General features: G+C 45.6%; 1 protein-coding gene across 2 annotated transcripts in view; it reads left to right on the forward strand.

Annotated features, from left to right (window-relative positions):
• The window catches only part of ARMH3 (armadillo like helical domain containing 3), a 78,583-nt gene that overhangs the window by 43,501 nt on the left and 11,535 nt on the right, over positions 1-23,547 (forward strand). For both annotated transcript variants that reach the window (XM_073552888.1, XM_073552889.1), the window contains exons 7-23: positions 634-708; positions 1,519-1,605; positions 3,757-3,813; positions 3,900-3,943; positions 4,619-4,679; positions 7,517-7,563; positions 7,667-7,742; positions 9,701-9,794; positions 9,883-9,984; positions 10,470-10,528; positions 11,333-11,398; positions 12,450-12,519; positions 12,638-12,698; positions 14,260-14,348; positions 15,214-15,296; positions 15,444-15,570; positions 15,919-15,994. In XM_073552888.1, the coding sequence (XP_073408989.1) occupies positions 634-708; positions 1,519-1,605; positions 3,757-3,813; positions 3,900-3,943; positions 4,619-4,679; positions 7,517-7,563; positions 7,667-7,742; positions 9,701-9,794; positions 9,883-9,984; positions 10,470-10,528; positions 11,333-11,398; positions 12,450-12,519; positions 12,638-12,698; positions 14,260-14,348; positions 15,214-15,296; positions 15,444-15,570; positions 15,919-15,994 (1,274 nt within the window). The remainder of the gene's footprint in view (positions 1-633; positions 709-1,518; positions 1,606-3,756; positions 3,814-3,899; positions 3,944-4,618; positions 4,680-7,516; positions 7,564-7,666; positions 7,743-9,700; positions 9,795-9,882; positions 9,985-10,469; positions 10,529-11,332; positions 11,399-12,449; positions 12,520-12,637; positions 12,699-14,259; positions 14,349-15,213; positions 15,297-15,443; positions 15,571-15,918; positions 15,995-23,547) is intronic.

The raw sequence follows: 23,547 nt of genomic DNA on the forward strand, positions 1-23,547 counted from the left end.
CAATCTCCCCTCCTCCTCTTCTACCAATCTCCCCTCCTCCTCTTCTACCAATCTCCCCTCCTCCTCTTCTACCAGTCTCCCCTCCTCCTCTTCTACCAATCTCCCCTCCTCCTCTTCTACCAATCTCCCCTCCTCCTCTTCTACCAATCCCCCTCTACCAGTATTTCTCCACCAGTCCTCTTTCTAGTACTAATTCACTAGCTCCATCTTGCAGCCAGTAGTCGCCCAAAGCCGAGTCATAGATGTGCTTCAGTAAAGACTGTGTATGCAATAATGCGGCTGTCTCATCTCGTCCTGGCAATCACATGATCGCCTGTGTAATAATCCGATGTGTAATTAGCTTCACAGTGGCCCTGATAGTGGCCGGTCACCATCAGTGCTCCTTACCCCTGTAACTGGGGCTGCTATGAAAGACCAGGTTATAGTAGAGACATGGAGCGTAACATTAAATAATAAATCTTCTCCACCAATACGCTACTCTTCTTGGAATAATAAATGGCAAAGAATAATAAAGCAATTATAATATCAAATATAAGAATCCCTGATGAGAGACAGCAGGTCCTGATGTAATTCCACTAGTTAGGTGATTACAATATTATTATTATATTATGACGTTCCTTTCCCGTGTTTCAGGTCACTGATAACATCAGCCAGAACACCATTTTGGAATACGTCATGATCAATAGTATATTTGAAGCAATCTTACAGGTACGTTCCCGTGTGTACAGTAATGTTGTCTGCTGTGGTTTCCCCTGCTCTGTACTCCGTTTATCTTAGCTTTGTTGTATGCCAAGAACTGCATCAACGTCTCTTACATTGTTGATATTTTTCAACAATTTTTATTCTCAAGTCCTCAGACAGTTCTCGGCTCCTCTTTCTGTTCTCCATGCTTAGTGTTGCACACACAGACACACAATGCAAAGATTGAGTCAATTTCTCCCCTTTTATCTAGTTTGAAAGTGCCAGCAATTTTGTCCAGCTCATTTTTGGGGTTTTGTGTGAAATTATGTCAGATTTGCATTTTTTTCACTCAGTTTTTTTTTTGTGGTGTTCTAATACAGACACAGGAAATAAACAAGAATAACTGCAAACATTTTCTGGGAGAAATACTTCATTTTCTGCAACAATTTCAATGGTGCCAGCACTTTTGGCAATGACTCTGTAGCATCATACATTGTATTATGCTGGTTATGCATATATATTAAAGGCTAGCTGGGAAAAGGACGTCTCCAAAGGCCCTTTTAGATGACGGGCTACTCAAATCTTTTTGCTCCACTTTAGCCCTATGGTTTATTGCTCTCGATTTCATTTAACCCAACAGATCCTTATTTGGGGGAAAAAAGCCGCAGCAGAGGGTCTGTCAGCCACTTATAAACATGTGGTTTGTCCAATGAGGATGTTTACAGTGGGCAAATTCCAATAGTTCTTGTATTTCTATGATCAGTCTGTGTATTGTAATTATTATAATATTTTTATAGTTTTATATTGTGATCCTTTTTCTTTTTTCCTTTTGTTTAGGTTCTGTCCCATCCTCCCAGCCGCCGTGAACATGGCTACGATGCTGTGGTATTGCTGGCACTCCTAGTGAACTACAGAAAATACGAAGTGCGTGATTTTCCAGCCCCCTGACAGAACGAATCTGTATAGAAGAATATCTGCAATGTATAACACAGTATTAGTCCAGGTCACCTGAAGAGCTCACAATTAGAGATTGGCGAACCCGAACAGTAAAATTCAGGGTCCATATCGAATGCCTAGTGTTAGTGCACGGACCCCAAACACCAACTTCTCCAGGAAGTCCGTATTACTGTTTAGGTTTGACACCCCGAATATCGGCTGTTTCCCACCCTGTCATCTGTGTGACAGCGAGAGAAACACCGGCAGCTCTGATCGGCGGTAAGATCATTACTGAGAGCTGCGGTTCCCATGTTGTCAAATGATCGCGTGAGCCAGTAGCTCTGACCAGATGTGAAAAGGTTTCCGCCTGTCACAGGCAACAGCTAATGTGAGAGTACTACTCCCATCAGCCTGCGCCTGCTGTCGCTGATAAAAGTTATAGCAGATGCCACTGATGAGTATTCATCAGCCACCGCCTGTGCTATAAATAAATAAATAATTAAAAAAAATGATGTGGGATCTCTTCTATTTTTGATACCCAGTGCAAGCAAAACAGACAGCTGCGGGCTACAACCCTCAGCTGTCAGCTTTATTACGGCTGGTTATCAAGAATACAGGGGTATCATGCAGTTTTGTTTATTTTTTAATATTTAAACAACTAGTTAAAAACACGGCATGGAGTCCCCCCCATTTTTGACAACCAATCAAGCTAAAGCAAACAGCTGGGGGCTGGTAAGGGGCCATGGATATGCCCCCCCAGCCTAAAGATAGCAGCTCGCAGGCGCCCCACAAAAGACGCATATATTAGATTGGCTATTATTGGCGCTTTTCCTGTCTCTTCCCACTTTCCCTGGTCTGGTGGGAAGTGGACTAATAGTTGTGGGGTTAATGTGGGCTATTTTATGGTCGCTGACATCAAGCCCACAGGTTAGTAATGGAGAGGCGTCTATAAAAACACAGCCAGAATAAAATAATGGCACAAACTGCTTTATTTGAAATAAAAATAAAAAATCACAATTATACTCACCTTTCCTCCTAATCCATTGAAGCCCATATCACCTGTAAAGAGCAGAAATTAATAAACGACCATAATACTCACCTTTTCGCGTAATCCACTGAAGCCCATGTCACCTGAAGAAAAATAATAAACAGCAGTGTCACTCGCCTGTCCGACGTGAAGATGATTCATACTGTCCCATGATGATTCGGATGATTTGAAGAGCTGTCAAATCAGTGAGAACTTTCTGAAGCAGCAAGCGGTGCCACAAGTGAGGTCACCGGGGTTCATCAGCTATCAACTCAGGTGAACTTTCTCACGGCAGCTCAGCGCTACAAACTGCAGGAGCATGATTATTCTCCTGTCTCAGTGTGAGACGGCTGGCGGGGAGAGCGGTTGCATCACTGATATGACTACTCTCCAAATCATCAGAATTGTCATGGGACAGCGTTGATTACCTTCACGTCGGACAGATGAGTATTGTGGTTGTTTATTATTTTGTTTTTTTTTCCAACTCTCTTGAGGGAGAGAACGTTTGTTTAGAGAAACAGCTGCTGCTGAGTGTACACCTGGCTGACCGTTCTCATGTGGCCAAAGGTAGACTTTTTACAGTAGATACTGTTTGAGATAAGCGGTGCCTACGTCGTCTTTCTACCTTGTTCTATTGTAATAACAGTGACCACCACTTACTGGATGTCAGGTTGTGATAATCCACCGTCAGTGACAGCCATGTTTATTTTTTCTATTAAGAAGACATTCCAATCTTTTTATGCCCTGGCAGATTAGTAAAATATAACATAACTTTTGCACCAGGACCCCCACCAATCATGAGTGAGGGCCAGACTTCCATGACTCCACCAATCCTGAGGGTGAGGATGACCCTCACCGAACCTAAGGTTGAGGGTTCGATCTCCGGCACCCCCACCAATCCGGAGCGAGAGGATTCAAGCTCCAGGATCAACATTGATCTTGAGGGTGCGGGTCCGAGCTCCAGTTTGCTGTTTAGTGGGGTAAAATATGGTGAGGCTTTTGAAGTACCCACTGATCATAAAGTAATGGTGTCTCCTACTAATGTGCCCAGACATTATGGGATGGGAATACTTCACAATGGACAAAATCCTTCTCCGTTCTTTCCCTCCCAGTCTGTGAACCCGTACATTGTGAAGTTATCTATCGTGGATGACGAGGGGACTTTGAATGTGAGTATAATCCGATTATTTGTGCCACTTAGGACCCTTCCTGGCATGTATCTGGGTAATACATTGTTTGCTCACTGTCGTTCCAGGGCATGGGACTGGTCATCGCCCGGGCGTTATTTGAATACAACACGTACGTAGACAAAAACGCGCCAGGTTTTAGCTGTATCGTAAGATATGTCTCTGCATTAGGAGCGGAAGGGTAGATAGTAACGCCCCAGATGTGATAAATGCTCCTCAAAGAGGTGCGTCTGGTCAGTGTTTTTTACGGTACTTTGGTTAGGTTGTATTTCTAGCCAAAGTCAAAATTGGATCCAACAATATGGAGTATTAGATCTTCTTTTGGTTGCACTTCTGATTTAGGCTGAGCTCACACATGCAGTTTCTGTTTGAGTTATAGGGGTTGTCCAGGACTGACATTGAGAATACGTAGGAATGTAACCGATGTACAGGGCAGGAACGATGTACGGGGCCCCATACATCACTCACTGGCCGCTGTCTAGTGCTGCACTGAAGCTACCAATCAATTATATACTGTCGTTTTCGGAGCATATTTCAGCTGATCGGTTAAGGTGTTGTGGGGGGTGTCAATTCCCCAAAGGTCTTATATTGATGACCTATCCTTTGGGTCACCAGTTTGTCAGTCCTGGGCAATCCCTTTAATACAGACCAAGGAGCAGCCGAACGTTCACTAAGGTCAGAAATCTGCCCGTTTTAGGACCCTCACTGTGTCATAGGACCCTCAGCACGACACATGCTCCCTGTTATATCGCAGTCTTAGTGGAGTTTTTTTTTCTTTCCTCCTCAGGCAATACAGGGACAAGGAGGAGGAGAACCAAACCGGCTTCTTCTCGGCACTGACAAATATGGTGATTACCACAAAACTCTTCTAATGTAGATTATTAAGATCACGTCAATTATCGCTGAAAGGAAAACGACCGCAATGTCTTCATTAGGAACCTGATGGCAGATTAGTGCTGCCTGGACCATGCGGAGCATGAATTGTACTCCGTCTGTGTCATTTGGAAAGCCAGAATAATGTCTCCTGAGCTCGCTCCCCCTATACACACACATGTAGACCTGCCAGTTTAGGGGGGAGCAGGACCAGGGGAAGACGCTGGGGTCCTAGACCCATAGTCCCCCGCTGCAGCCTTTCAGAGTGACTCATAAACGGCTGCAATAACAGAGGGGGATCCGACTCATACCGCCCGTGGTTCCTACACCATGAATTTGTTGTCAGGAGGTGATACAGGATACAGTTATCTTTGAAATTATTAAAAGGGGATATCCACTGTCTTTATTTTATAAAGGACCCTAGCATGCTTTAAAAGAAACCATGTGCACTTGCTTACCGACCGCTTCTCCACACTGCTGCCCCAGTCCCCCGCCTATCCTTCACGCCGATGCCCCAGTCCCCCGCCTGTCCTTCACTCTGCTGCCCCAGTCCCCCGCCTATCCTTTACCTTGATGCTCCAGTCCCCTGCCTATCCTTTACCCTGATGCCCCAGTCCCCCGCCTATCCTTCACGCTGATGCCCCACTCCCCTGCCTATCCTTCACGCTGATGCCCCAGTCCCCCGCCTATTCTTCACACTGCTGCCCCAGTCCCCCGCTTATCCTTCACACTGCTGCCCCAGTCCCCCGCCTATCCTTTACCCTGATGCTCCAGTCCCCTGCCTATCCTTCACGATGATGCCCCACTCCCCTGCCTATCCTTCACGCTGATGCCCCAGTCCCCCGCCTATCCTTCACACTGCTGCCCTAGTCCCCCGCCTATCTTTTACCTTGATGCTCCAGTCCCCCGCCTATCCTTTACCCTGATGCTCCAGTCCCCCACCTGTCCTTTACCCTGATGCTCCAGTCCCCCACCTATCCTTTACCCTGATGCTCCAGTCCCCCACCTATCCTTTACCCTGATGCCCCAGTCCCCCGCCTATCCTTCACACTGCTGCCCCAGTCCCCCGCCTATCCTTTACCTTGATGCTCCAGTCCCCCGCCTATCCTTTACCCTGATGCCCCAGTCCCCCGCCTATCCTTCACGCTGATGCCCCACTCCCCTGCCTATCCTTCACGCTGATGCCCCAGTCCCCCGCCTATCCTTCACACTGCTGCCCCAGTCCCCCGCCTATCCTTTACCTTGATGCTCCAGTCCCCCGCCTATCCTTTACCCTGATGCTCCAGTCCCCCGCCTATCCTTTACCCTGATGCTCCAGTCCCCCGCCTATCCTTTACCCTGATGCTCCAGTCCCCCGCCTATCCTTTACCCTGATGCCCCAGTCCCCGCCTATCCTTCACGCTGATGTCACAGTCCCCCGCCTATCCTTCATGCTGATGCCCCAGTGCCCCTCCGCTCCTCCATGCCGCTGCCCCAGTGCCTCGCCGCTCCTCCGCGCTGCTGCCCCAGCACCCCGCTGCTTCTCCATACTGCTGACCCAGTTCCGCGACTCTCCTCCATGCCCCAGTTCAACACCGCTCCTCCATACTGCTGCCCCAGTGAACCGCCGCTCCTCCATGCCGCTGCTTCAGTGCCCCGCCGCTCCTCCATGCCGCTGCTTCAGTGCCCCGCCGCTCCTCCATGCCGCTGCTTCAGTGCCCCACCTCTCCTCCATGCCGCTGCTTCAGTGCCCCGCCTCTCCTCCATGCTGCTGCTTCAGTGCCCCGCCACTCCTCCATGACGCTGCTTCAGTGCCCCGCCGCTCCTCCATGCCGCTGCTTCAGTGCCCCGCCGCTCCTCCATGCCGCTGCTTCAGTGCCCCGCCCCTCCTCCATGCCGCTGCTTCAGTGCCCCGCCTCTCCTCCATGCCGCTGCTTCAGTGCCCCGCCACTCCTCCATGCCGCTGCTTCAGTGCCCCGCCACTCCTCCATGCCGCTGCTTCAGTGCCCCGCCACTCCTCCATGCCGCTGCTTCAGTGCCCCGCCACTCCTCCATGACACTGCTTCAGTGCCCCGCCACTCCTCCATTCCGCTGCTTCAGTGCCCCGCCACTCCTCCATGACGCTGCTTCAGTGCCCTGCCGCTCCTCCATGCCGCTGCTTCAGTGCCCTGCTGCTCCTCCATGCCGCTGCTTCAGTGCCCCGCCACTCCTCCATGCCGCTGCTTCAGTGCCCCGCCACTCCTCCATGCCGCTGCTTCAGTGCCCCGCCACTCCTCCATGACACTGCTTCAGTGCCCCGCCGCTCCTCCATGCCGCTGCTTCAGTGCCCCGATGCTCCTCCATAATACTTAAGGAATAAGTCTTTTTTTCTTTTGTTTTAACTTAAAAGCATGTATCTGTGGCTAAAAATCACTTTTGCAAATGGGTGCTATTGAATATGTGGCACCGTTTGCCGTCTATTACTGGCAGTGAGTCAGTGAGCTAGTTAACACTAGTTTATAAGTATTCTCTTCCTTTTTCTGAGCTCATTTTTAGCTTATTTATGATTACATCAAAGTTGAGCTCAAAGTTGTGACAATTAATCAGCAAAGAGAGAAGATGGGTAACAGTTATTATTATTACCTGTCTTATTAGAACAAGCTCACTGACTAATTTCATCTTCAATTTGCTTTACTGTTCACAATCACAGTAATTTTGACCAGGGGTGCACAAACTTTTACATGCCACTATATTTATCCTTACAGTGTATGATGCAGACATTCGTCCACAGTTAGGTGTTCCCATGTGATACAAATTCATATCTGAGCAGTTGCAATTCTCTCTGTCTCCACAGGTGGGCAGCATGTTCATTGCTGATGCAGATGAGAAAATCTCTGTGCAGTAAGTTTGTTATTCCCTATTATGTCGCCCACCAGAGCTGTAGCGCAGCTCATGTTACCCTGCAGAGTTTTCTCTATAATGGATGTTGTTTCTTCTCGTGCAGAACTAACGAAGCCATTCTACTCGCACTTTACGAAGCTGTGCACCTGAATAGGAATTTCATCACTGTCCTGGCGCAGGTCAGTAAATATTACATCCTCGCAGGATTGGATCCATGTGATGGGCAATCCCTAAATTTTAAAAGGGACACCACTCTAAAAAAAAAAAAAAAAAAAAAAAAAAATATTGAAGGTCGTATTCAACCAATCTTTTTCATTGCAAATTTGCGGATCTGTCTCTCTCTACAGTAAGTGAGTGCAGATCTATGTCTCTACAGGAAGTGGGGGCGGGTCTTTGTCTCTACAGGAAGTGGGGGAGGGTCTTTGTCTCTACAGGAAGTGGGGGAGGGTCTTTGTCTCTACAGGAAGTGGGGGCGGGTCTTTGTCTCTACAGGAAATAAGGACGGGTCTTTGTCTCTATAGGAAGTGAGGGTGAGTCTTTGTCTCTACAGGAAGTGGGGGCTGGTCTTTGTCTCTACAGGAAGTGAAAGCTGGTCTTGTCTCTACAGGAAGTGAGGGCGGGTCTTTGTCTCTACAGGAAGTGGGGGCTGGTCTTTGTCTCTACAGGAAGTGAAAGCTGGTCTTGTCTCTACAGGAAGTGAGGGCGGGTCTTTGTCTCTACAGGAAGTGAGGGCGGGTCTTTGTCTACAGGAAGTGGGGGAGGGTCTTTGTCTCTATAGGAAGTGAGGTCGGGTCTTTGTCTCTACAGGAAGTGAGGGCGGGTCTTTGTCTACAGGAAGTGAGGGCGGGTCTTTGTCTACAGGAAGTGAGGGTGGGTCTTTGTCTCTGTAGGAAGTGAGGGCGGGTCTTTGTCTCTTCAGGAAGTGAGGGCGGGTCTTTGTCTCTAGGAAGTGAGAGCGGGTTTTTGTCTCCAGGAAGTGAGGGTGGGTCTTTGTCTCTATAGGAAGTGAGGGCGGGTCTTTGTTTCTCTACAGGAAGTGAGGGTGGGTCTTTGTCTCTTCAGGAAGTGAGGGCAGGTCTTTGTTTCTATAGGAAGTGAGGGCATGTCTTTGTCTCTACAGGAAGTGAGGGTGGGTCTTTGTCTACAGGAAGTGAGAGTGGGTCTTTGTCTCTACAGGAAGTGAAAGCTGGTCTTTGTCTCTACAGGAAGTGAGGGCGGGTCTTTGTCTACAGGAAGTGAGGGCGGGTCTATGTCTTTACAGGAAGTGAGGGCGGGTCTTTGCATCTGCAGGAAGTGAGGGTGGGTCCTTGTCTACAGGAGGTGAGGGTGGGTCTTTGTCTCTACAGGAAGTGAAAGCTGGTCTTTGTCTCTACAGGAAGTGAGGGCGGGTCTTTGTCTCTACAGGAAGTGAGGGTGGGTCTTTGTCTAGAGGAAGTGAGGGTGGGTCTTTGTCTCTTCAGGAAGTGAGGGTGGGTCTTTGTCTTTATAGGAAGTGAGGGCGGGTCTTTGTCTCTACAGGAAGTGAGGGCGGGTCTTTGTCTCTACAGGAAGTGGGGGTGGGTCTTTGTCTCTTCAGGAAGTGAGGGTGGGTCTTTGTCTCTTCAGGAAGTGAGGGTGGGTCTTTGTCTCTTCAGGAAGTGAGGGTGGGTCTTTGTCTCTTCAGGAAGTGAAGGCGGGTCTTTGTCTCTACAGGAAGTGAAGGCGGGTCTTTGGGTCAGCCTGGCATCAAAATGAGCCGATGTGGCCAACAGCTGAGAGAGGGAGAGCTCTATCAGTGAGCAGGTGGCGGCCTGCTGCTGGCTTAGAGTAACATGGAGCACAAGAGCTGCATACACAAAACGGGGAATGATTTTGAATCAGAATTCCGATGATGATGCACTGACATCGGCTGCTCGTAGTCACACAGCCAAAAGTAGTGGACAGTCCCCATCAGGGGGCACTAACTGCTACCATTGAATGCAGTATCACATCTGCAGTTAGCGCCCCCTAGTGTAGTGGTGACTTATTTACCTTTGTCAGTAGCTTTCTTTCATTGTTTTCTGCCCTGTATTCTCTGTATTTATATTATTATTTTTTTTTTTTTGCAGATATCTACATTTTTCTTTCATTTACAATGTCGTTTTTTTTTTTTATATAGAGCCATCCAGAGATGGGATTAGTCACGGTGCCCACCACCCCTCTGCCAACGACGCCCACCACCCCACTGGGCACCACTCCTCCTTCCTCGGATGGTAGCGTATGCGGTCCTGCTTCTTATATACAGCACTTGTATGTACAGCTTGTGGATAAAAGCCTCTTCTCTCCTTCTTGTCCCCGCAGTCATCAGTCCCGTGGAGCTGCCGCTGGACGCCGACGTCCAGAGCAGTAACCTGCTCATCACCTTCCTGAAGTACAGCTCCATCGTTATGCAAGACACAAAAGGTGAACGCTGCTCATCTCCGAAAGTGGATTTAAACAATGGGAGGGGTGTGCACATTTAACATAGATCGCCTTCCCCAGACAACAGCTTAATACACGGTTAGATTACAGTGATAGAATTGTTTTGGGTGTGCTAGGACATCAGACCCCCCCGGTAATCATATTATCGGCAGGTCCGATAGACGCAGCGCCACAGCTTCTATCCACTGTATGGCGCTCATTCAGCGCTCTGTGGCGGAGGAAATAAACCGCTTGTCATTATTCAGTAACATATACATAAAATATCCCGTAACACAAGGACATGTCTGTACACTCTAGGTCGGCACCATTTGGCACACTAGCTGCTGTAAAACTAAAACTCCCAGCATGCCCTGGGACTTGTAGTTCCATAACAGCTGGATCTCTGCGATCGCACAATATTTTCCGTACTCGCTCCCGTGCAGCCATTTTGCGTGTTCCTGTTCTCACTGCTGTGCGTTGTGTTGTAGATGAACACCGGCTCAATAGCGGGAAGCTCTGCCTCATCATCCTGACCTGCATCGCCGAGGTGAGTCGCCTTTCGGTTGTGACCCCATAGCAGGGTTGCACACGGCTCCATCAACACACAAATAACCAAAAAAAAAAAATAGTTACAGTTCTCCGAAAACAATGACGCAACCCAATTTTATTTATTTATTTATTGTTTTACAAAGTACAGAATTCTTTTTTAAGTTACTAAAATAATAATAAACCCCTCTATACGTTCGGTGCCGCCGTCGTACTGGTGTGCAGCATAGTTGCGGAGTTGTGCTTCTTTTCGTGCTGCCTGAGGTTTGGGCAGCAGGAATCTGGTGACCGGTTCCCCATTAAATGAAACGGCCTCCTCCGCCATCATGGACTACTCCCTGCACTACCAGCTTGGACCCCCGCTATTCTGATCGTGGACTCCCCAGTTTTCACTATATTGTACCTTTTTTAGATCAGTTATTTGTGCATTAGGTGGCAGAGTTGTGTCACGTGGTTGGAATGTATTATAAAACCATTTCCTTGTTAAATGCAGCCTTTGTTATACTCCAGAGCAGCATTCATAATTCTGACAACTGCTGTTAAAAACGGTTCAGCTTTTTTTAAAAAATTTTTTATACCTTTTTCACTGCACTGTTCACTTTTGGTGATTACCGGACTTGGGTTCGGACAATGCAGCAATCACATTGTGTCCATATTCGTGTTGTGGATCTGGGATCAACGCTCCAAGTGGAGAAATCCCTTTAAGAGGGCTTGTTCTACCAGCAGAGCCGCACTGCATCGTAGGCTTCTAGATACACCCCAAGGACGCCGCTAGTAAATGTCTGTACATTTTGTGTCTGCACAGGACCAGTACGCCAACGCCTTCCTACATGACGACAACATGAACTTCCGGGTCAACCTCCACAAAATGGTGAGTGCCGTCACTTCTGAAATGTCGCCAGGAAAGACATCAGTGAGACGCGGAGGGATCCGTGGGAAGGCCGTATGATCGAATAAACGACTGCATTTCCTAAAGTCATAGACATCGCCAATTGCTTCTCGCGCTCCATAAACGCTGTCTACACTATAAAGGGGTTGTCTGGAATTTTTCAGAGACCGGTTAGCAAATGTTAGAGAATAGTAAAATGAGCATTACTCGCCACTCAGGGGTTAATATCTCAGGAACGGCTGCAAATTTTAGTGAGCAATAAATTTCAAAACTGCTTGTTTGTGTGAACACTGTCCAATAATGCCCAACTATGAATAACTACATACTGTACTATTGTCTATGGAAAAATAAGAACTTGTGCTTCCTTGAAGAAAAATACTAAAATTGGCTGCAACCTTTAAGGATTAAATGAAACCGCATCCAAGGCCGGCACTAAATTGAATCAACTGTGCGCTGCTCTACCAGCTCGTGACATCCACTGTCATGATCACGGCGGTCCTAGCGGCGAAGCCCCCAGAGTACTATAGTATTGCAGAAAATAGTATAAGTGATAAAATGATCCCAGCTTTCTTTAAGGAGACTAAAAAAAAAAGTTTTGAAAACTACTAAAAAAGATTGCAAAAAATGCGAAATAATAAAAACAATACTATAAGTATCATCATGTCTGTAAAATTCTCTACACAGTAAATCCCAGAAAAAAAAGCCAGATTTGCAGTTTTCTACTGATTTCACTTCCCCATTCAAACAATGCAATAAAGAGTAAGAAAAAGACAGTGTGTGCCCAAAAATGGCATCAATGAAAACTACAGGTCATAAAGCAAAGAACAAGCCCTCTCCCAGCTCCTAGCTCGATGGAAAAATAAAAAAAAAATTGTGATTCTTCACGTTGGTACAATTACAGCCATACATTATTATTTTTCATTAAGTAAATAAAAATAATATTATATTGTTATTTTATTTTATCAGCACAGGACTGATCATTTCTCAGCTCTTTTTCTCATCCATGTTCACTTACTTTTTTTATGTCTTGCAGCCCATGAGACATCGGAAAAAAGCCGCCGACAAGAACATCCCCTGCCGACCGTTGGTGTGCGCGGTGTTAGGTGAGCCGCTTCATTGCCATGATTGCATACCATGGATCGGCCACTCTCACCCCCAACATTGACAGTATCAGCAATGTAAATATATTTTTTTGCAAAAACTTTTGCCTTTTCCTTGTAGACCTGATGGTGGAATTCATCGTCACCCACATGATGAAGGAGTTTCCGATGGACTTGTATGTGTAAGTTGAGCTCACAGCGTTAACTTTAAAGGGAATCTGTCACCTTTTTTTGGCCTTTCAGCTGCCGGCATAGACATCGGGGGCTTATCTACAGCATTCTGTAATGCTGTAGATAAGCCCCCGATGTAACCTGAAAGATAAGAAAAACACGTTATATTATACTCACCGGGGTGGGCGGTCCGGTCCGGCACCTCCCTTCTTGCGATGACGTCCTCTTCTCCCGTTCTGTAATGGCTCCGGCGCAAGCGCACTGCTCTGCCCTCAACAGGGCAGAGCAGATTCCTGCAGTGCGCAGGCGTCGGGAGAGGTCTGGCACCTGCGCACTGCACTAGTCTGCTCTGCCCTCCACAGGGCAGAGCAATGCGCCTGCGCTGGAGCCATTACAGGACGGGAGAAGAGGACGTCATCGCATGAAGAAGAGAGGCGCCGTACCGGACCGCAACACCCGTCGGACCAGACCGCCCACCCCCCGGTGAATATAATATAACGTGTTTTACTTCTCTTTCAGGTTACATCGGGGGCTTATCTACAGCATTACAGAATGCTGTAGATAAGCCCCCGATGTCTATGCCGGCAGCCAATAGGGCAAAAAAAGGGTGACAGATTCCCTTTAAGGGTAGTATCCGATAAAAGCAGGACATCACTTATACACAAGTGGTAACTTATTGATTGGTGGGGTCTGTCTGCCGCTCTATCCATTTTTTATCGGGCTGCCAGAAAAAGCACCCTTGGCACATTCTGCAGGTCAGTGACGGTCCCAGGACCTTCCTGGGTGTTTCTCAACATAAATCTTCAGGAGTGCAACCCACCCCTGTCTTTCGGCTTCCTGCTTGCTGGGGGGGAGCCGCTTTCCAGATTGTTGCTGGTAGCAGAGATAACTTTGCCTCTACAACGTTGGAGTGGCGCAGGGGCGCTGAGCGTGGCTGCATCCAGCAATCCAGGCCAGCTTCAGAGCAGCACTCGATTGGAAAGAACTTGTGGTCGCTGCTGTGCTCCTTGCCTAGGACACTGGCCACCGCTGATAGATTGCAGAGGTGGACGGTAACTTAAGCAATGATCTGTAAACAATAGATTAAAAAATTGCAACATTTCTTGCTTTATTTCCAGCACCTTCTAGGCTATGTGCACACGCTGCGGTTTTTGCTGCGGTTTTGGCCGCTGCGGATCTGCAGCAGTTCTGCAGACAGTATACAGTAGCATGTTATCCTATGGGATTTACATTCTCCTGTGCACATGCTGCGGATTTTTAACTGCGGAAAAGCTGCGGTTTTGAATCCACAGAAAGAATTGACATATCAATTCTTTTCTGCGGATTCTGCTGCGGTTTACCATCTCCTCCATTGTAGAGGTGATAACCCGCAGGGAAAACCGCAGGCCAATCCGCAGGTCATTTTATCTGCGGTTCCGCAGATAAAAAATCCGCAGCGTGTGCACTTAGCCTTAGCCATTTGTCACGTTGAGACTGTAATGCTGGGATTTGTTTGTGAGGTGGATCAGTTCTCGGTGATCTGCACTAATGTGTAGGGGAACGATTGTAAATAATCAGATTGTGTCATTGTAGACGCTGCATACAGATCATCCACAAACACCTGTGTTACCAGAAGAAGTGCCGGGTGCGGCTCCATTATACCTGGAGAGAGCTGTGGGCAGGTGTGTGGCAGCCCCGTCTATGTTTATCTGAACCCAGTGGTGCGGTGTCTGCAGCTCTGTTATGTTCTGGACCCTCACCTATCTCACACTGATGACCTGGGCGCTAAGTATAGGCTGTCCGTGTGCTTGTGGTGCCTATCAGTACCTGCCTCAGCCTAGTCCTAGTATTGTAGGCGGATCTCGATAGTTGTGTCTCTCCGGCTCCCCTCCTGTGTCTCTCCGGCTCCCCTCCCGTGTCTCTCCGGCTCCCCTCCCGTGTCTCTCCGGCTCCCCTCCCGTGTCTCTCCGGCTCCCCTCCCGTGTCTCTCCGGCTCCCCTCCCGTGTCTCTCCGGCTTCCCTCCCGTGTCTCTCCGGCTTCCCTCCCGTGTCTCTCCGGCTTCCCTCCCGTGTCTCTCCGGCTCCCCTCCCGTGTCTCTCCGGCTCCCCTCCCGTGTCTCTCCGGCTCCCCTCCCGTGTCTCTCCGGCTCCCCTCCCGGGTCTCTCCGGCTCCCCTCCCGGGTCTCTCCGGCTCCCCTCCCGTGTCTCTCCGGCTCCCCTCCTGTGTCTCCCGCTCCCCTCCTGTGTCTCCCGCTCCCCTCCTGTGTCTCCTGTAACTGGGAAAACGCCTTTTAAGGAATTACACCACACGTCTCCGCCCCTGAGCAAGACATCGAGATCCGCCCCCGCTTAGATTATAAAATAAGGAGAGCCTTCCTGTCCCTCTGATATCGGAGATGTGAATTTCAGCGGCATAAGACTGTATCCAGGGCCGTGTTAAATCATTTTAGCCCTAGAATAAAGAGTAAAAGTTCATCTCTTGAGCTAAAATATAGTAATGTCTTCATATCCTCTGTCTTACTTTATTATTTCTGTTCCTCCTTGTAGCTCTGATTAATTTACTTAAATTCCTCATGTCCTATGAGACCGTTCTCCTGGCTAAACACAACATCTTCACGTTGGCTTTGATGGTAAGTGCGTATTTATGTCCTGACTTGTACTTATGTGCGGCCAATCAGAGGCTTGCTTTCAAACCTCGATTCGGCGAGTTTTAAGTCCTCTTCCCCACCGTCAGACATTCTGTCCCTGATTTTTTTACGTTGTTTTTCCTTTCACAGGTGGTGAATCTGTTCAACATGTTTATCACATACGGGGATACTTTCCTTCCGACCCCCAGCAGCTACGACGAGTTGTACTATGAGATCATTCGCATGCATCAGATATTTGACAACCTTTACTCTATGGGTAAGATCTGACGCAGAGGTCACTTTAGTTACATGGGCCCAAAGGAGAATTAAATCTGGCTGGTACATTCCCATTGTAGTCAATGGGGAAGTGTCTTGCACCGTGGGTGTTGGAGGAGTGCTGCTCTGCAGGAAAAATCTGAAATAGTGCTGTTGTTGCAGCACCGCGCACGCTTCCTTTGCAAGCACCGCGCACTCTTCCTTTGCGGGCACCCATGCTTTGGGCAGGTTGCACCGCGCACCCTTCGTCTTGTTCCTGAATGTTCTGGAGGAATATAAAAGAAAGTTTTCATACACTGACTGCATGCAGAGATGCGAGTAATCAATGTATTTCTTTTTTTTTTTTCAGTGCTTCGTCTTTCAACCAACACAGGACAATGGAAGGAACCAGCCAGCAAAGTCACCCACGCGCTGGTCAATATCAGGTATTGGAGCCGACCGCTGCCTGCTTGTAATAATCCATCACCGTGGTTTGGGTTAAAGGTTTAGTAGCCTAATATATTATTGGACGGAGGGCGGCCCGTGCCTTGTACCAGTCCATGGCTTGCAGCCAAAGTTGGGCTGTCCAGGCTGTTCAACTTCTCCATGTCTTTTACATTTAAATGGTTTGTTCACCACTGGACTTCTCAAATGCTAAAGTGCCCAAGATAAAATAAAACATACCCTCTTCCAGCGTCAGATTGGCCCACCGGAGAACCGGAGGATTCTCCGGTGGGCCCTGGCATCTGGTGGGCCCTGGCACCTGCTGGCATACAGGGCCAGCAGTTGCCTAGGGCCCCCGCTGCTCCAGGGGCCCCCAGCCAGTGGTGTGTCGCACACCATGCAGCTGCTATGGGGGCCCCTGCCAGCGGAGCAGCAGCGGGTGTCAGGAGGCAGGAGCCCCTGTCCCCGCTGCTAAAGAGAAATGAATATTCACTGCGAAGCAGTGAATATCATTTCACAGTCTCCACCCCCCAGAGGCCCCGCCCCCAGCCCAGTAAGCTGCTCTGCATCAGGGCCGGCGCCGTCCTCAGTCCTCTCTGCTCCTGGCTCACAGCCAGTGCGCGATGACGTCACTACATCGCGCACCCGCTGTGTGTCTGGCAGAGGGGGCAGCTCCTGACACTGAAGCCGGGATCAGCGTGGGAGCGAGGAGGAGAGGTGAGTATTGTGTTTTGTTTTGTTTTTTATATCTCTCTCGCTCTCTCTATCTGTCTCTATCTATCTATCTATCTATCTATATCTCTATATATCTCTCTCTCTAGCTCTCTTATATATATCTATCTTTCTATCTCTATCTATTATCTATATCTATCTATCTCTATATCTATCTCTATCTATTATCTATATCTATCTATTTCTATATCTATCTCTATCTATCGCTCTATCTTTATATCTATCTTTCTATCTCTACATCTATCTCTATATCTATCTTTCTATCTCTACATATATCTCTATATCTATTTATCTCTATATCTTTCTATATATATCTCTATATCTATCTATTATGTCTATCTATCTCTATATCTATTTACTCTATCTCTATATCTATTATCTCTATATTTATTATCTATCTAGCTACCATCTATATCTATCTATCTTTATCTATATATATCTCTATCTAATATCTATATCTATCTATCTCTATACCTATCTATCTATTTATCTATCCGTTATCTATCTCTATATCTTTTCTCTGTATCTATCTATCTCTATATCTATATCTCTCGCTATCTATCGCTCTATCTCTATATCTATATCTATCTCTATATCTATCTTTATATCTATATCTATATATCTATCTCTATCTATCTCTATATCTATTTCTCTCTATATCTATCTCTATATCTCTCTCTATATCTGTCTATCTATATATCTCTATCTATCTCTATATCTATCTCTCTGTATATCTATCGCTCTATCTCTATATCTATCTTTATATCTATATCTATATATCTATCTCTATCTATCTCTATATCTATTTCTCTCTATATCTATCTCTATATCTCTCTCTATAGCTATCTATCTATATATCTCTATCTATCTCTATATCTATCTCTCTGTATATCTATCTTTCTATCTCTATATCTATATATCTATCTTTATCTATTTATCTCTATATCTTTTGTCTGTATCTATCTCTCTCTATATCTATCTATCTCTATATATATCTATTATCGCTATATCTATTTCTCTCTATATCTCTCTATATCTATCTATCTCTATCTCTATCTCTCTGTATATCTATCTATCTTTCTATATCTATCTCTATATCTATCTATCTTTATCTATCTATTTATCTCTATCTATTATCTATATCTATCTCTATCTATCTATCGCTCTATCTCTATATCTATCTTTCTATCTCTACATCTATCTCTATATCTATCTTTCTATCTATCTCTATATCTATATCTATATCTATCTATTATGTCTATCTATCTAGCTATCTCTATTATCTATATCTACCTATCTCTATATCTTTCTATCTTACTCTATCTCTATATCTATCTGTTATCTCTATATTTATTATCTATCTATCTCTATCTATTATCTATATCTATCTCTCTATCTATTTATCGATCTCTGTATCTATCTCTCTCCATATCTATCTCTCTCTCTATCTATCTTTATATCTATATCTATCTATCTCTATATCTATCTATTATCTCTATATCTATCTATCTCTATATCTATATCTGTTTCTCTCTATATCTATCTCTATATCTCTCTCTATAGCTATCTATATATTATCTCTATATCTATCTATCTCTATATCTATCTGTTATCTCTATATCTATCTGTTATCTCTATATCTATCTGTTATCTCTATATCTATCTGTTATCTCTATATCTATCTGTTATCTCTATATCTATCTGTTATCTCTATATCTATCTGTTATCTCTATATCTATCTGTTATCTCTATATCCATATCTATCTCTATCTATATATCTCTATATCTATCTTTCTATCTAACACTATATCTCTATATCTATCTCTATATCTCATTATCTATCTATCTCTCTCTATCTCTCTCTCTCTTTATCTATCTATCTATTGATCTATCCATCTATCTCTATCTCTATATCTATCTATTATATCTATCTATTATCTATATCTATCTATCTATCCATCTATCTATCTCTATATCTCTCTCTATATCTTTCTATCTTTCTAACTCTATATCTATCTATCTCTATATCTAGCTATTATCTCTATATCTATCTCTATATCTATCTTTCTATATCTATCTGTCTCTATATCTATCTCTATATCTATTATCTCTATATCTATCTCTATATATATCTCTATATCTATTTTTATTTATAGCCATCTATCTATATATATTTATATATCTATCTATATATGTCTATATTATTATTATTATTATTATTATTATTATTATTATTATTATTATTATTATTATATCTGTATATCTCTATCTATTATCTATCTCTATCTATTATCTATCTCTATATATCTATCTATCTCTATATCTTTCTATCTATAGCTATCTATCTCTATATCTATCTATCCATTATCTATTTTCTATCTATCTCTATATCTATCTACCTATCGATCTATCTATCTATATTTCTTTCTATATCTATCTTTATATCTATCTCTATCTATCTCTATCTATCTCTATGAATCTATCTATATCTATCCATTATCTACTTTCTATCCATTATCTACTATCTATCTCTATATCTATCTATTTCTACATCTATCTTTCTATCTATATCTATCTAACTCTATATCTATATATCTATATAGCATTATTCCCTATGAGGGGGGCAGTATTATACCCTATGAGGGGGGCAGTATTATACCCTATGAGGGGGGCAGTATTATACCCTATGAGGAGGCAGTATTATACCCTATGAGGGGGTGCATTATACCCTATGAGGGGGGCAGTATTATACCCTATGAGGGGGGCAGTATTATACCCTATGAGGGGGGCAGTATTATACCCTATGAGGGGGGCAGTATTATACCCTATGAGGGGGCAGCATTATACCCTATGAGGGGGTGCATTATACCCTATGAGGGGGGCAGTATTATACCCTATGAGGGGGCAGTATTATACCCTATGAGGGGGTGCATTATACCCTATGAGGGGGGCAGTATTATACCCTATGAGGGGGGCAGTATTATTCCCTATGAGGGGGGCAGTATTATTCCCTATGAGGGGGGCAGTATTATACCCTATGAGGGGGGCAGTATTATATTCTATGAGGGGGGCAGTATTATACCCTATGAGGGGGGCAGTATTATACCCTATGAGGGGGGCAGTATTATACCCTATGAGGGGGGCAGTATTATATTCTATGAGATGGCTGCATTATACTATGTGAGGGGGGCTGCTTTATATTCTATGAGGGGGCTACCCCAACTCCTGCTACATAATTAAGACATGTACAACCTTATACCCGGATATTAGCGTGTTTTACCGCATAATTGGTGGTCTGGTATTTAACTCTATGCAGCTACATAGTGGGCCCCAAGAATGATTTTCTCTGGTGGGCCCAAGGTGTTCCAGTCCGACGCTGCCCTCTTCCCTCACCGGCGCCATTCCAGCGATATCGGCACTGTCTCCTGACGGATACGTAACTTGATGTCACATGACCAATGCAGCCAATCAGCGACCACCATCGCGAGATTACGCCGACACCATTTTGGATCCCGATGTCGCCCACGCCAGCAACATATTCTTGCGGGACGCCATCTTGGATGTCGTGAAGTCCCGCGATATTCAAGATGGCGTCGCCGCAACATGTCGCTGGCATGGGCGACATCGGGATTCAAAATGGCGTCGGCGTAATCTCGCGAGATTTCGCCGACGCCATCTTTTTGGATCCCGATGTCGTCCACGCCAGCGACATATTGTTGCGGCGACGCCATCTTGAATCTCGCGGGACTTCACGACATCCAAGATGGCGTCCCGCAAGAACATGTCGGCGGCCTGGAGAACGTCTGGATCCTGGATCGCGGCGGCAGAGGAAGATGTCGGGGCAGCGACGATGACGATGTGAGTATGAGAAACGGAGTGAGAGAAAGGAACGTATGTGGAGTGAAAGAGTGAGTGGACATGAGTGGAGGTGAAAGGTGAGAGGAGTGTGTGTTGAGGCGGTGTGGTGTGTTGAGGGTTAACATGTGCGTGTGTGTGTGGTGACGTCACCGGTTACAACTGGACGGAAGTTGTTACAACCGGAAGCTGCTTAGGGCATTTATTATTATAGATATATATATATATATACATACATATACACACACACACATATACACACACACAGTAAAGACCAAATGTTTGGACACACCTTCTCAATCAAAGTGTTTTCTTTATTTTCTCTTTATTTTCATGACTATGAAAATTGTAGATTCACTCTGAAGGCATCAAAACTATGAATTACCACATGTGGAATTATATAATTAACAAAAAAGTGTGAAACAACTGAAAATATGTCTTATATTCTAGGTTCTTCAAAGTAGCCACCTTTTGCTTTGATTTCTGCTTTGCACACTCTTGGCATTCTCTTGATGAGCTTCAAGAGGTAATCACCGGAAATGGTTTTCACTTCACAGGTGTGCCCTGTCAGGTTTAATAAGTGGGGTTTCTTGCCTTATAAATGGGGTTGGGACCATCAGTTGTGTTGTGCAGAAGTCTGGTGGATACACAGCTGATAGTCCTACTGAATAGACTGTTAGAATTTGTATTATGGCAAGAAAAAAAGCAGCTAAGTAAAGAAAAACGAGAGGCCATCATTACTTTAAGAAATGAAGGTTACTCAGTCCGAAAAATTGGGAAAACTTTGAAAGTGTCCCCAAGTGCAGTGGCAAAAACCATCAAGCGCTACAAAGAAACTGGCTCACATGAGGACCGCCCCAGGAAAGGAAGACCAAGAGTCACCTCTGCTGCGGAGGATAAGTTCATCCGAGTCACTAGCCTCAGAAATCGCAGGTTAACAGCAGCTCAGATTAGAGACCAGGTCAATGCCACAGAGAGTTCTAGCAGCAGAAACATCTCTACAACAACTGTGAAGAGGAGACTTTGTGCAGCAGGCCTTCATGGTAAAATAGCTGCTAGGAAACCACTGCTAAGGACAGGCAACAAGCAGAAGAGACTTGTTTGGGCTAAAGAACACAAGGAATGGACATTAGACCAGTGGAAATCTGTGCTTTGGTCTGATGAGTCCAAATTTGAGATCTCTGGTTCCAACCACCGTGTCTTTGTGCGACGCAGAAAAGGTGAACGGATGGACTCTACATGCCTGGTTCCCACCGTGAAGCATGGAGGAGGAGGTGTGATGGTGTGGGGGGGCTTTGCTGGTGACACTGTTGGGGATTTATTCAAAACTGAAGGCATACTGAACCAGCATGGCTACCTCAGCATCTTGCAGCGGCATGCTATTCCATCCGGTTTGTGTTTAGTTGGACCATCATTTATTTTTCAACAGGACAATGGCCTCAAACACACCTCCAGGCTGTGTAAGGGCTATCTGACCAAGAAGGAGAGTGATGAGGTGCTACGCCAGATGACCTGGCCTCCACACACCAGACCTAAACCCAATCGAGATGGTTTGGGGTGAGCTGGACCGCAGAGTGAAGGCAAAAGGGCCAACAAGTGCTAAGCATCTCTGGGAACTCCTTCAAGACTGTTGGAAGACCATTTCCAGTGACTACCTCTTGAAACTCATCAAGAGAATGCCAAGAGTGTGCAAAGCAGTAATCAAAGCAAAAGGTGGCTACTTTGAAGAATCTAGAATATAAGACATATTTTCAGTTGTTTCACACTTTAATTATATAATTCCACATGTGGTAATTCATAGTTTTGATGCCTTCAGAATGAATCTACAATTTTCATAGTCATGAAAATAAAGAAAACTCTTTGAATGAGGTGTGTACGAACTTTGGCCTGTGCCGTATACATGTACATGTATACAGTGTATTACATATTTACAATTTATTACAGTTTTTTGTGTTCTAAAGTTGTATTCCAATAAATAGATCTTATGTTCTATCTAAATATCTTGATTATTGGATCATGGAAATGATTAAATGTCTGATGTTCACATTGTACTACAAAAAATTTTTCACTTAAATATTAGCAATATATGTGGGAGTCTGAGTCGGTGTAAGGGAAATTGAGGAGTCGGAGTCGCAGGTTTGGCTTACCGACTCCACAGCCCTGGTATAATGCACCCTCCATAGTCATCCATAAAGTATAATGCACAGCCCATTGTCCTCCATATAGTATAATGCACCCTCATAGTCAGCTGCTGGCATTTGTTGTGTTGAGGGTTAACATGGCAAGAGGTGTTAACGACGTCGGCGAAATCTCGCGAGATTTCGCCGACGCCATCTTGCATTCGTGAAATTGCGTCATTTACCTCACGCCGACTTGCTGTGCGGACGCTTGGCATTGCCTGTACCACCATAACTACTGCTGCCTTGGTCCTATGCCTGTTTACTGCCGGTGTCTAATTACTGGACCAATTTGCCTGTACTGCCATAACTACTGCTGCCTTGCTCCTCTGCCGGTGTCTAATTACAGGGCCAATTTGCCTATACTGCCATAACTACTGCTGCCTTGCTCCTCTGCCGGTGTCTAATTACAGGGCTAATTTGCCTCTACCGCCATAACTACTGCTGCCTTGCTCCTCTGCCGGTGTCTAATTACAGGGCTAATTTGCCTCTACCGCCATAACTACTGCTGCCTTGCTCCTCTGCCGGTGTCTAATTACAGGGCCAATTTGCCTATACCGCCATAACTACTGCTGCCTTGCTCCCCTGCCGGTGTCTAATTACAGGGCTAATTTGCCTCTACCGCCATAACTACTGCTGCATTGCTCCTCTGCTGGCGTCTAATTACAGGGCCAATTTGCCTCTACCGCCATAACTACTGCTGCATTGCTCCTCTGCTGGTGTCTAATTACAGGGCCAATTTGCCTCTACCGCCATAACTACTGCTGCCTTGCTCCCCTGCCGGTGTCTAA

The sequence above is a fragment of the Dendrobates tinctorius genome, unplaced genomic scaffold (assembly GCF_039654945.1).
Source record: "Dendrobates tinctorius isolate UK_male_01 unplaced genomic scaffold, ASM3965494v1 ptg000196l, whole genome shotgun sequence".
NCBI classification, from domain to species: Eukaryota; Metazoa; Chordata; class Amphibia; order Anura; family Dendrobatidae; genus Dendrobates; species Dendrobates tinctorius.